This window comes from Saccopteryx bilineata, chromosome 6 (assembly GCF_036850765.1).
Source record: "Saccopteryx bilineata isolate mSacBil1 chromosome 6, mSacBil1_pri_phased_curated, whole genome shotgun sequence".
In the NCBI taxonomy this organism is placed as follows: domain Eukaryota; kingdom Metazoa; phylum Chordata; class Mammalia; order Chiroptera; family Emballonuridae; genus Saccopteryx; species Saccopteryx bilineata.
This window is the reverse complement of record NC_089495.1, coordinates 154961802-154975904: the sequence shown is the minus strand read 5'-3', so window position 1 is coordinate 154975904 and position 14103 is coordinate 154961802. Positions and strand designations below refer to the sequence as shown.

Genomic DNA, 14103 nt, shown 5'->3' with positions numbered 1-14103 from the left:
TATCTTACACACAGCTCAGTTTCTTTACAGGAACAACGTGGAGACACACGCTGACCCTGCTTTTAAGTGTTCAGCAAAATCCTCTTGCCAGACAGGCGAGATGTAGCCAAGGCACCATTAAGCATGTTCTTCTGTTTGTCTCCACCTTGCTTTCAGAAGACCTTGTTGATTTGCAGTCTTCCACTTTCAGTGGACACCGCAGCCCCCACTCAGACAGAGGGGAAGCCAGGGCGTGAGGGCTTTAGCAGCCAAGCGTGGACGTGTGGGCCATGGCGGTGGCTGGGAGCATGGTCACACCGCGCCAGCCGCCGAGCTGTGGGCAGTGTTTGTTTATTCCTGGAGCGCTGCTGTTTGTTTGGTTTTTCGCTGAGCCCAAGTTAGAATAAAAAAGAAAGAATAAATTACCCTAGGCTGTGAAGAAACAACCCCAGAGCTCACAAACAGAAGCAGAAAGCACAGACTGAGATCTCAACCCTGGTGGTTCCATGGGGAAGGCCTGCTTGGTGAGAGCTCTGGTAGGAAGGACAGGGGAGGCCTCATCGGCTCACAGCGAGAATTCTCAGGCAGAAGCCACAGTCTGCTGGGAGCCTGTGTGCAAAACAGGGCGGTGCTGATGGACAGGAGATTTGCAGCAAGGGAGAGAAAACATAGTGGAGGTTGAAAAGAGATTGATTAGGAAAGTTCTGGTCCCAGGGAGGCGCTCAGTTTCCTCCAGCCCTTGCGGCAGCAGAACTGTCTCGGAACCTCAGGAGGAGGTGGCATTTCGGCAGCCTCTGGGACGTCCCTAACATTGTGGGGCCGGCCGTGCTGGAGCAGAACGACCGCCCGCACACCGGCAACAGAAGAAAGCCGTCCAAATCCAGATGTCGTCCAGGCAGAAAACGCCGCTCAGCACAGCAGCCACAGGGGAACCCACTGAGCAGAAAGGTTATCCTGTGACGTCATTAGAAGGTCATAAATGTTTACGGGTCAAGGACAACGCTGAGTCTTCTCTGACAGGTGGTTTTGTTATTTCAAATGCTGTGATGCCAGCCAAGCTCTCACTGCTGAAAAGACCATCAGGCACAGCCAGAGACTTGTAGGTAATGTGCGCGGCGAACTCCACGGAGCAGTGTTGACAGCCCGGGCTAACGGCACTTGTCTGTCTCTGCTCCCTGCTTTTCAAGCAAATGCTGGGGAATCGATTTCCCGAGACTTTCCAGATTAAGGACCATTTGCTCCTGACTCCCCTGAAATCAAGCCCTTGGTGTTTGTAGACAGCAGCAGGGAGACTTGGCTGACCGACCGTTGTCCGCAGGGCGCTTCTGGAGGTCCACCCTGTACTGAGATGCCCAGGAATCTCATCTTTGTTTTTCTAATTTTTTGTATTGACCCTCCAGGAAAAGGCGATTCCAAAATCACCAATTCTCCCTAACTGAGTAGAGGGATTCTGTGGCTAGACCCCACAGAGCTTACTGGAGGAACTGCATGCCCCACCGTGTCCCGTCTTTTTTCAGTGTGCTGCCTCCTGAAGTGCCATCCCTGGAAGTAGAGGGGAGTGCTGTGCAGAGTGTGACCTCCACCACCGAGGGCATCTCATGATGTAGGGCAGGGGTAGTCAGCCTTTCTATTCCTACCGCCCACTTTTTATCTCTGTTAGTAGTAAAGTTTTCTAACCACCCACCGGTTCCACAGTAATGGTGATTTATAAAGTAGGGGAGTAACTTTATAAAATTTATAAAGCAGAGTTACAGCAAGTTAAAGCATATAATAACAATTACTTACCAAGTACTTTAGGATTTTCACCAAGTTTGGCAGAATAAATCTTTATAAAACAATTTACCATATATAGTTAAATCTTTTTATTTATACATTGGTTGCTCTGCTACCACCCACCATGAAAGCTGGAATGCCCCCTAGTGGGCGGTAGGGACCAGCTTGACCAGCACTGATGTAGCAGATCCACCAGGACGCTCCTTACGGAGCTTTCTACATCATGACAGTGTTAAGGTCAGGCTTTGGGGTGCGGCCGCAGCCCGCATTCTGTGTAAGGTCACACAGAAGGCAGAGCAGAGAGAGGAGAGTGACTGGTGTCGGGTGTGGGACAGTGGCCCTCTCCCCATTGGACAGCGGGGCCGGAGACGCACACGCCCAACACAGAAGAAGTGGGGAGGGAGGCATCCGCAAGCCAGAAGAAATGACCTGCGCTGCAGCGGCCTGTTGTGGGGACAGCCACGTGTCCCCAGGAGGCTATCGTGTGCAATGGCAAAGATGACGATGATTGTCTGAAAAACGGGATGATCACCATGTCCTGGTTTATTTTGTAAAACAAAAGCAAAAGAAACAACTGCTGTGCTCTGCTCACCTGGAGGTGAGGCTGCCCCAGAACTCGTTCCCATTCTTGACGGAAGAGGGCACAGAGTGGGATCCCCTTCCAGAAGACACAGCGGGCGACCCTCCACTTTACGGGCACAGGGACAGGGACCGTCAGCCCGGCGTCGGGCTGGTATGCAGAACAAGGAAACAAGATCGTCACAAAAAAAGGTCAGTCCTGGAAAGGTGACTGTTGACTTTCTGAAGGACACATGAGGGGGTCCCGGCTGCTTCCCAGGCCATCAGGTGACTGAGGAGGTGACGCACCAGGTTGCTGGCCAGTGTCCTGAGAACCTGGCGACAGCAAGGGAGCCCTTTCTTTCTGTGTGGCCTGAGAAAGAAGACGCCTGAGTTTGAGCCCCTGCAGCTGGGCCGCACCCTTGCAGGTGCACCCATGGGAGACCAGGATTCTGATCTGGTGTCGCTTTTCATTTTATAGGCTTTTATCCTCATTTATTATTCATGTGAGTAAAAGGCCCAAGAACAGCCTTCAGATTTCCATGCATCCTGCCCATGAAAAAATAACAATTTATGCAACTACTAGAAGTGGAACGTTCATTGATTTTCCATGTTTGAATTTAATCCGTTGACCACGAGGAGCGGAATAGCTAGTTCACGGGCAAGACCAAAGCATTCCCTGTGCTTAAGTGGTTATGGGAGAGAGAGAACTTAATCTATAAAGCTTAACACTGAGAAAGATAGCCCAGGGTTGATAGATGAGCAGAGTAGTTTGAAAATAGTCCTGTCACTCATGGGTAAATTACTGTCATTTTATCAAAAAAGAGACAGAAAAATAATAACTTTCATCAGGACGTTGTCGCTCTTGCAGCAAGCGCAGAAGAGACAGGCACATCGAGAGCAAGAGTGGGTGCTGCTGTGGTGGGAAGGCACCCTCGGGGCCTTGTCCCCGTCGCCTCGAAGTCCTCTATGTCAGTGTCATTGGCTTGTTTAGAGAGTTTAATGACGACTTAATTAGCAAAGTAGAGATAGTGCTTCCTTTTATGTCTGATTTCTAATTTCTGGCTTGCAGAAAAGTTGCAAGACTCGTTTAAACAGTTGTTGTCGTCCCTACACCCAGATGCCCTAAACGTTAACATTTTACCACATTGTCTGTATCGTTCTTCCGTCACTTCTAAGTGCATGTGTGTACAGACACACATGCATATTTTTTTTCTGAATCGTTTGAGAGTAAGCAACAGATCTAATGCCTCTTTACATCTAAATGATTCCACACGTTTCCTAAAGCCGAGGACGTTCTGTGGTGCGCTGTTCTTGTCGTCACTGCTCTGAAAAGGGATGTGTACAGAGCAGCCGCCCTCCAGGTGAGAGGAGGCCCCAGAGGGCTGTCCGAGTGATCAGCCGTAGGCGGCCTGGGGCTGCACTAATCAGGTCTCTCTGGCCGCGAGCAGGTTCCTCCTCTAGGCCTTTCCGTGGAACCAGAAGCAGTGATGCTAATTGAGAGTGAGACCTTCCAGACTCGGAGCTTCAGCAACAACGGGGGAACACTGACCGGCCTGTGGAGACTGGAGTCTGGCCACATCCTGATGTGCTGCGGGTTGATTTCAGCCTTCAAACCAGCTTAACACAGCATCTTTTCCTTGGTTAATTAGAGGCAAGAATACGTTTCTGCTTGAAAGAGAAATGAGACATTTAAAAGAATAATCACTATAAGTCAGCAGCTCCGGTGCGAGCCTCAGGGAGCCCCATGGGAGTGACGGGGTGAACGCGGACCTCGTGTGCCTCCAGTGTGTGACTGCACGCGCTCCCGCTGGCTGAAATAAAGGCCTCCGATAACAGTGGTCCTTACAACAACCCTTCTTGGAAAAGGAGCCCTGAAGCATCAAGCTGGCCGTTGTATAAAGACCACATGGAGGGCATGTGGTTCTTCCATAAAATACAGCCCAGGCTAAGCCAGAGCCTTGGCCCTCACACGCGCGCAACTCTGGTGCCCACAAGAATCCACTCACTGAGTGTGTGGCTTATTGCCTGTGTCTGTCAGCGAGCCCGCCAATAGAACCGCTCGCTCCCTCTGGACCAGAACGGGCCCTTTCTGAGACAGGCTCTAAGGCGACAAGTGAGACAAATACAGTCTAGTTTTGTCGGAAAAACCAAAGCCTGTCTAGTCTTTCACCACAGGTGATTTTGGCAGGAGATGAAGGCGGTCCCAACCCCACCCCTCTTTTTGTTAAGTTGTTATTAAAATACTAGCTCAGTGTGGTGAAATAGCTAAGCAGTAGAGAGGTAAAATGAAAAGACACTCTCTCCCCCTCCGCCACTACTAGTCCCATGGTTCTCTATCTTTTCTGTAACCTTCCAGAAAGTCTTATGCACATGTGAACAGGTACACTCGCGAGGTTGTACCTCGCATCGCATTTTGCACCTTGAATCTTCCACACAACAGTGTATCTTGGAGGTGTTTTCCCGTCAGCGCACGTGGGTTTGTGGCATCCTTGGCACAGGCATTCTGAGGCCAGGCACTGACTGCTCTCCAAATACTCTACCCTGTCCCGTTCTTATTCTCTAGACTTTCTGTACCAAAACGCTCTGGCTTGAGTGGGCATCCAGGCCTTCGGTGAGCACATTTCCAGAACCTTGAGTGACTATCTGCGCAAGCTAACCTCACTCATTAACCCTCCGCGTGTGCGCCTGCTTGCCTTGGCCGTGCACGGAGGACCATTCCCTGAGCATGCTGACCTTCTTCGAAGGGGCAGGCCCACGGCTGCTGCCCAGTGGGTGGTTCCATAGTGTGGACACGACCTTCAGGAGGCCCACAGCAGAATGCTTCTGCTCACCTCTGCCGCTGGGTGTTTAATTAGATGAAGACGGCGAACAACCAGGAGCCAGGGAGCCATGCACAGTGTTGGCGGTGTTCTTACTGACGCACTGCGCTCGGCCCGTGGCACAGGGCTACGGGCAGCCCCCACGATCAGGACTTGAAATGTGGGTGATGGTCACCCTAAGACCAAGCACATCCTGCTGCCTCTGGTAACTGTCAGAGACGTCCCCACTCCGCGAAGGTTCCCTCCTGCTTCCTGTTGCTATCCGCCGTTTCTCCGGTCAGTCGCGCACTCTTCCCGCTCTCCCGGGTTTTGTGTGATTGCTTTGTAATGGCGGTGTTTTCAATGCTACTCACACTCCCCCTAATTCCCACGCCAGTGGCTACGGGGCTTTATTCCATGTGACTGGGGCACCAAGGACAGGATTGAGACCATACGTGTGTGCTTTGTCCCAGTGGCCTCTCCCAGGTAAGAATCAGAGCCGAGAAGCCCACCTCCGTGACGCCCGCCCCACAGCCTGTCACACAGAACGCAGAGCGTTGCCGCACGGGGCTCTGGAGGGGGGCACTGCAGCCCCAAGTGCCACCAGAGTCAGTCTCTTTCTGAGCTTTGTCACTTCTTTACCACACCTGCTAATCTCCGGGTTCAATTTATTCCTCAATGATTTTTACCAACTGGGTAGGAATGTCGAAACAGAAAAGGGAGTTTTAAGTCCTGAATCCAGAGCTGAGGGAGGGAGGTAGATTATTCATGGTGTCGGTTCGTGCCTCTTGTGGTGGTCACATGCCTTTCCCAGGACAGGCCCCTGCTATCCATGTTGTCCCTTAGGTCAGCATCACGCCTGATCGTTTAGAAAGGGTGGCGCACACACTAGTTCCTTTGATACAACAGGCACAGCACATGAATGTTCACATCCTCATCTTACCTTCACAAAGGTGCCTCTACAGTGAGCTGCCCAAACCTATATCCTGGGCTTCTGACCTCTGGTCGGGTCCATCACACCATGGTACTTCCCGTTTTTCCTTAGGTATCAGACATGGCCCTGCGAACACAGACATCGTCTGGTCTCGGGGAGTACCAGTGGACCTGTCTGGGCTCACACACGGACCCAGTTAGGTTTGGGCCACCTCCTATCACCCTCCTATCCCCCCTCTTTGTCCCACATCAACTGTGCGGTACATCACATCCCAGATGTCAGAAGCCTCAGTGGGTGAAAGGTACGATGGCCCTTAGAGCTGAGGACAGTGCACCAGCAGAGGAGTTTTGCTCACAAGTAGCAAGTACTGGCTTTAGCTTCTCTGCTTTGTCAAGTGGCCTGGAGCACTGAGTCCATGGACAGCCCGAACCTGCCTGTTGGCACAGACTGGGGGAGGCTGCCCTTCCAGGGGCCGTGGTAGTAACCTTCCCACTTCGTCTGGGTAATGTTGGAAGGGTGTCTGCAGTCTGGCCAGCTTTATTCTTCACTCACGTTGTCACTCCTTCTCCCTCTCAGACCCAAGATGGTGCTGGGGGCCTGTTGCCCACTGGCTGGTGGTGATGAGTAAGGTTGGCTTACAGGCGGTCGGAAAATCCTTTCTACCTTAAATCTTCCGTAGCTTAATGAAGCCACTGTTTGTCTTTTCCCCAAGGATCCGAAGAGCAATGCCTTACCCGTTGCAGTTCCCCACATCTTGAAAAACGAGTCATTCAAGATCTGCAATTTGACTTAAAGGCAACTGTCTCTAAGCCCAGTTTTGCTAAGAGTGTGGAGGGCTCACTTTTCAGGCATGAAGAGATCCTCCGTGGTGGAAAATCTAGCACAGCTTCTCATAGTACTGACCCTCTGGTAAAAATAGCTGTGCTCCTGCTCCTTGTGGGGGAAGAGTGACTTCTTTACAGTCTGATTTCCCTGAGAATAGAAATTCCTCTGTCCTGACCCGCGTCCGATCCTCAGATTCAGCCGCCCGCCCGTTCTTCCCGGGCCTCCCCACGGCTTACGAGGGTGCAGCCACAGACCCGGGGCTTTATTCTTTTTTCTAACTCATAAAACTTTTACTTTACACATAAGTAATTGAAATAGTCATACACTTAACTCACATAAATACGTACATTTGGGCACACACAGAAATGAGTAACTGCAGCTAACACGGTCATTATCACTGAATAATTCTAAAACGGTCACTTGTTTTCTCTTTGATCAAAATAGGCATCGTGAGTGAAGTATTTCCTAGCTGTGCTCTCTGCCTATGTCTTAGTCAAATAAATGGTTCTGTCTTTGTGATGAAATGCCTTGTGCCCTAAGTCAGAGTCCTCCGGGAGCCAGCCCACAGCAGGAAGGAAGGTGTGTGCAGTCTGGTGGGATGTGTACCCGCAGGAGATCGGAGACCTGTAAAGAGGAAGGGGAAGCCTGTGAAGACCTGTTATTAACCTGGCAGCACTGGGCAGCTGGGGCTGAGTCCCTCCAGAGGACCTGAGAGGGAGCGGGGAGCACTCCCTGGCCCCTCTGAGGGCGGAGGATGCCAGGGTCGCTGTCCACCTCCCACCCCTCAGTGCTTGAAGGCTCTTCCTGGCGTGAGAAAGGAAGCATGACTCCCCAGCACGTCTCACCTGCCCTCACCTGGGCTGAGGGAGTGGCCTTTGATGGCCAGAGAACCTCTTTAGGCAAGAATTAATCAAAAATAGCAACAACAACAACAAAAAAGCTCTAGACAGTACCTATGGCAGGAAATGATGTTTTCAGTTAGTCTGGTAAAAATGTGAAGGAGAGTGTGCCAGGCAGAAGTAAAGACACTAAGAGGGAGGGTGTTGGGTGTTTTAAAATGAAGGAAAGAGAATCACTATGCTGGGCCCTGTGTGGTGGACCCTGGCAAGCACAGGTGATAAAACGAGGATAGAGATTCCTGGGGCAGTTTCTTTGAGACTCTGCCGACCGTGTTTAAGATTGGGTCGTGTCCTGTGTGGAGCAGGGAAGGAGGGAGAGGCTGCGACAGGGAAGGTCGTCACATTTCCGATCGCCCTTGCTGCTCTGTGGGTGATGGGTCGGGGCAGAGGGGCGAGGGCACGGAGGGCGGACGGCAGAGGAGACTGCTGCCCAGTCTGGGGTGCAGTGGGCGCCTGAATTGGAGTGGAGATTGGGGAAGGTGGATGATTTTTATATCTATATTGGAACTAAAATTTAAAAAGTGGTATGAGCGTGACAGTCAAGAGAGCATAATTTTCTGACATTGTGGATCAAAGGGGCACCGGCTACTTAGATTCTACCTTGAGGTAAAGATTTAGAGATGAGATTGGGAAAACTTACGTCTGGAAAGTCTCTGAGACATACAAGGGAAAATGTGAAGTTAAGTTACACCAAGTGCTCTGACTTGGGACTGTGATTCTAGTAATTAGGGGGCACATCTCTGCAAATCATCACGGGGGTTAAAAACTACTGTCCATGGGCTGATGCAGAGAATTTGGCTGGAGGAAAGGAGCCAACCTCGTGTGTTTTTTCCTTTTTATTGAATCTATTGGGGTGACACTGGTTAACAAAACTGTACAGGTGTTGGGTGCACAGTCCTACAGTACAGCATCTGTACACTTCATCTTCGCCCTCAGCCTGTCCTTCCTCCGGTCTCTCCCCCGGAGTAAACAAGATTTAGAACTAGAAAGAACAGGAGGAGATTGGTGGTGGCGAGCGGCTCTGAGACTGACGGTGGCGCTCCCGTGGCGTGCGACAGCAGAGCAGAGCTCAGATGAACCTGGGCCGTCCTTCCCCTTGGCTCTGTGGACAGCGGCAGTCCCCGCGTGGGGCTTGATGCAGTGGGGGCTTCTGCCCCATGGGTTGCAGTGCTTGGCTTTCCAAGCTGTGGCCGCTGTCAGGAGCAACCCTCCTCTGGACACAGCTTTAGAACTGGACATCCTGGACCATCTGTCCCCACCCAGTCTGGGGTGCAGTGGGCTTCTCAGTGCTGACATTTATGTGGTCCACTTTTAGATCATAGGAATGCTTCTCTGGGTTGGTTTATTTTTTACTCTTCTGGGCGATTTACCTGTGGCTTTTCGAACTCACTGTTGAGAAATGATTCATGTGTATAGTCAAAGATGGCACCCAAGGAAAGGGAAGACCTGTGGGATTGTTTCACATCAAGAGCCAGACGGGTAGGGCTCCAGCTGGGAGGAGGACATCTCACCTTGGCTTGCTGCCTCTTTTCTTTTAGAGGCTTCACCTTTTTTCCATTTTTCCAGAAGTTCCTTCTTGTTCATCTCTGCATGGTTAGTGAACAGCAAAAGAATGCAACTGAGTGCTTTTTAAGGCACACGTAAGCCAGCCTTGGGAAGCACCACGTTAGAGGTAGATGAATGGCTGTGGGTTAATCAGGTTCCCATAGGACGTTCTCCTGGAAGCCAGCTCCACCGAGGCTGGAACGCTCGCTGACGACACTCTGCCTTGGGCTTCTGTTGCTTCCCCTCCCAGGGCTCTCACAGACGGCAGTCCTTGCCTAATGTCCTTGTGTGACCCTGGGGACGACCCAGCCTTTTATTACCATCTTAGTATAGCCCTGACTTCTCAACAATAGCACTTGTTCACATTTTGGACCAACCATCCTTGGGGGTTGAGGAGTCCTGTGCACTGAGGGGTGTTTAACAGCATCCCTGACCTCTGCCTGCGAGATGCCAGCAATACCCCCTGTCCAAGTCATGGCAACCAAGAGTGACTTCAGAGATTGCCCAATGTCCCCAAAGAAGGGGGCAGAGGACAAAATCATCCCTGGTTGAGAACCACTGGTATCTCCAAAGGAGGGCTGTTTTTTGTTTTGTTTTGTTTTGTTTGTGACAGAGACAGACAGAGAGAGGGACAGACAGGGACAGACAGGAAGGGAGAGAGATGAGAAGCATCAATTCCATGTTGCGACACTGATTGCTTTCTCATATGTGCCTTGACCGTGGGGCTACAGCAGAGCGAGTGACCCCTTGCTCGAGCCAGCGACCTTGGGTCCAAGCTGGTGAGCCTTGCTCAAACCAGATAAGCCCGTGCTCAAGCTGGCGACCTCGGGGTTTCGAACCTGGGTCCTCTGCATCCCAGTCCGACGCTCTGTCCATTGCGCCACCACCTGGTCAGGCAAGAGGGCTGTTTTTTTAGTTGTCATCACAACAGCAGTGTCTGAATGTGGGGCCCCATGTGAGGTAGGCCTGGCTGGTTGGCTGGTTGACTGGTCGGTTGGTTGGATTGTTGGGTGGAGAGGAGGAATAGCTGAGACAGCAGGCTTTCCTCTGCCTCCTTTGGGCACCAGTGCAAACCCAGCGCCTGAGACCATCCTGTACATGAAGTCCATGTTGACCTGTGTGCTGGTTGACCAGATCAAGCTAGATATGCTGAAGTCCAGTTGGGGCCCCAGGTTAGCATCCCAACCTTGTCATCATCACACCTGCCCCCTGTCATTCAAAGACGAAGGGCTGGGCTTTTTAGAACATCTCAATTGGAAGACACACATAGCACATCTTTTACTTCATTACAAACACCATTTCAAAGAACCGGATGTGGGACAGTAAGCTCAGCCTCTCGGTCTAGGGGTCACTGCCTGTTCCCACCCAGCAGCCTGGCCTTTCAACAGGATCCGTGACTGATGGCCCCATGTGCGTGGCGCCCGTGCTCAAGCCCTGCTTGCTCTGTGAGGTGGAAGTAAAAGAAGCTGTTGCCTGTTGTCACCTCACTGTCAACAGCGCACTTCCACCCAGGGTTTCACTTTGGTGGGGGTGGGGGGAGGGTGTATGAAGGTTCACAACTGAGTCTCCATTGTTGTTTGCTGTGCCTGGCTTTCAGTGTGGTCGGCCTGCAAGCCCTCCAAGTCCCTCCCGCCTAACCAGCCCGACTCCCGCTGCGCTCCGCGCGGGCGCTCCCAGCAAGCAGCAGCCGAGTGTTGTGTAATGCTTAATGATCTTTCCCTCTCTCTCTGTTTTCTCCGCAGTGCGGCAAGGGAGCAGAAAACTTTGACAAGTTCTTCACACGAGGGCAGCCCGTCTTAACGCCGCCTGATCAGCTGGTCATTGCTAACATAGACCAGTCTGATTTCGAAGGGTTCTCGTATGTCAACCCCCAGTTTGTGCACCCCATCTTACAGAGCGCAGTATGAAACGCACAAGAGCAGACGCCTCCCCACCCCCACCCTCACTACCCCCCCAGCAGTGGGAAATGATCCTTAACCCTAAAATTGTAAGGCCACGGCCTCGTTTCTTGTTCCAGATGGAAGCCTGCACATCGTAGGGTTTCTAGTCCAAGTGTGACCAACCGTTCAGGGTCTCTCTCTTGCAACCAAGAACATTATCTTAGTGGAAGACGATACACTGTTCAGTGTCCAGTTTAATTGCTAGAAGTCACCTCTGGCTGTAGGTTAAACCTTCCCAGAAAGCAAACAGACTCTTGCCCCTTTTTTGGTACGATTTGATATATTTCCCGTATCTTCTCTCTGTCGGTTTTCACCATCAGGTTCCTCCCAACCCAACCAGAGATGTGGCCGGACACATCTCCACCCAGGCGCCTTTGGCACGAGAGAAAGGGGAGCCCAGAGAGCAGGGAGTGCACACGGGGGGTGGGGAGGCTTCAGAGTACCTCTGCTGCTGCTGTTCTCTGCCTCCATGGAAACAGCCCCTAGAATCCGAGAAGCCAGGATGTCATTTGCAAGCTCACTGTTCCCAGACGTTGACAGTCATAGCCCAATCATGGTCCGGCAGTTTCCTGTCTTTAAAAAAAGAGAGAGAGAAAGAAAACCTCAGATGAGTGTTCCATCAGCCGGTCATCTTGTACCCTATTTGGTTGATACCTATCTTGATACTTGCATTTCTTTGTAAGAGGCCAAATCTTCTAAGGACTTTGCTAAATGAGCAAATGTGAAGTCATTTCAGATCGAGGCAAAACCAGTGTGTGCGTACGTCCGTGTTCATCTCTGGGAAATTGTTCTGTGATACAGGGTGCCATCAGCAATGCCACTACTCGCCAGTGTTGCTAGCCAACCCCCCCTCCACCACCAATATTTTGCTACCTACTTCCTAAGAATCTGAAGGATACGCCCCACCCCCTTTTGTACTTATTTATTTAATAGGCTGCAGTATCGTTTATGAGAGTACGATGTACAGTAACTTAAAGTGTTGACTCTAGAATCAGTCCCTCCTGATGGCCTTCCCTCTCATCTCTGTCCCTCACCATCCCCTTAGGGATGGAAAACGATACAGTTTTGGTCCCCACTTCTAGTTCCTGTTGAATGACACACCTGGAGCTGCAGAATCGGGAAACCTGGATACATATCAGCTCAAAGATGTTTTATTGCAAGAAGGATTTTAATATGTTTTGCAAATGCATCATGCAATGAATTTTGCATGTTTATAATAAACCTTAATAACAAGTGAATCTATATTATTGATATAATTGTATCAAGTATGAAGAGAGTATTATAATAATTTTATAAGATACAATTGTGCTATCCGTATTTGTGAAGGCTCTTGTTTCTAATCCTGCTTCTGTGATTAAGTTGTAGTTGAATTCTTTGTGGCCCTGCTTCCTCTCCCCACCCCCATCCTGTGTGTGCCCTGCACATTGGCACTGTACTGGACGTATTAATTTTTTAATGTAGATGTAATTTCAGAAACTAATGGCTACTTTACATGATTTATTAGGCTTATGTATATAAATATTTGATTCTACCTGCAAACAAAAGTTTTGGGGGATTATTTTTGAGATGAGACTCTCTTGGCTTCTTAACGCTATCTTCTGTTCTGGTTTTTTGTGCCAGTCCCTCTTGGGGACGGCGGGAAGTGTTTAACTCCAGTGTGGCTAGTATGAGCAGATGTGGGCAATCACAGCCCCTGGGCTGGACTCTCTTGTTTTCTTCCTTCCAGCCTCGTTACGATTAGTGACTCGGGGGACAGTGGACCGGGAGGTGGCCTTGCTGATCCATGTGCATGGTCACGCCAGGCGGACCCTGCCCTCTGGAAGGACCCGCACGTTTGTTCCGCACGTACAGACTTTGTGAGACACACCGTCCAGCCGCCCCTGGGCACGGCCGTCCCCTGCAGCTCTCCGCACATGCTTTTCAGAGGCCACAGAGTTTCTTCAGCTGTTGCTGGAGCCGGTCAGAGGAGCGCTTCGCCACTAGACACCGTCCCATGCAGGCCCTCAGAGAACCCGTCTTCTGCAACAGAAAGACGTTCAGATGGAAGCTGCTTTCACGCCTCCCGGCGGGCTGCTCTGCCTCCTTGTCCCCAGCAGCATCTCAGCTAAGTGCCTCCTCCAGTGTATTCCGGCCTGAGATTTATGGAACACACAGCTGCCAAGGGGGCTTTGAGACGAGAGACCTCTCTGTCCTGGGAACCCCTGGGGGCAAGAAAAGATGGGTAGGGGACGGGTCAGACCCAAGAACAACTTCCCTGTCATCTTCGATGGACTGTGGACTTCAGAACTCCAGAGGGTCTACACATTGCGAGCTGCAGTCCCGCTGGTCAGTGCACATTCGGGGGACACGGCCTCACCAGGTATACCTCAGTTCAATCTGATAGAAAAGGGACAAGTTTATAGAAAGGGCCTAAGAAACAAAAGAACCCATCACCCTGCCCCAGAAGGGAGCTACAGCAAAACAGGTTTCCAGCCGAGCCCTCCAGGGGACGAAGGTTCCAGAAAAGCACACGAATTGTGGGCCGTTTGTGCCCAAGCCCCGCACTGCCCATCCACCTGTTGTAAGCCAGCAGCAGGCTCAGGCTTTTGGGGAAACAGCCAAAACATCTCCAAAATTATTCTTATTTCTCTAGGAAACACGGTCACCATCTCACCTGGCTTGTATTCTTCCCAAATGTGTGAAAATTTTTTCAAAGAAAATTCCCTGTCTGTGGGGCCTGTCACTGTGCCCGAGGGCCAGCAGGCATGAGGGCAAACAGTAAGAACCGGGCCAGTGAAGTGTCACCGAGACGTAGCCTGTTTGGTACCGTGCTGTGTACTGAATTCAGAGAAAGACTAATGCTTGAAAGA

At 51.1% G+C, this 14103-nt stretch overlaps 1 protein-coding gene across 1 annotated transcript in view; it reads left to right on the top strand.

Moving 5' to 3' along the window:
- PRKCA (protein kinase C alpha) overlaps positions 1-13747 on the top strand; it is a 419289-nt gene extending 405542 nt beyond the window's left edge. The window contains exon 17 of the mRNA XM_066235888.1: positions 11057-13747. Within this exon, the coding sequence (XP_066091985.1) occupies positions 11057-11221 (165 nt within the window). The 3' untranslated portion in view covers positions 11222-13747. The remainder of the gene's footprint in view (positions 1-11056) is intronic.
- Positions 13748-14103: the final 356 nt, after the last annotated feature.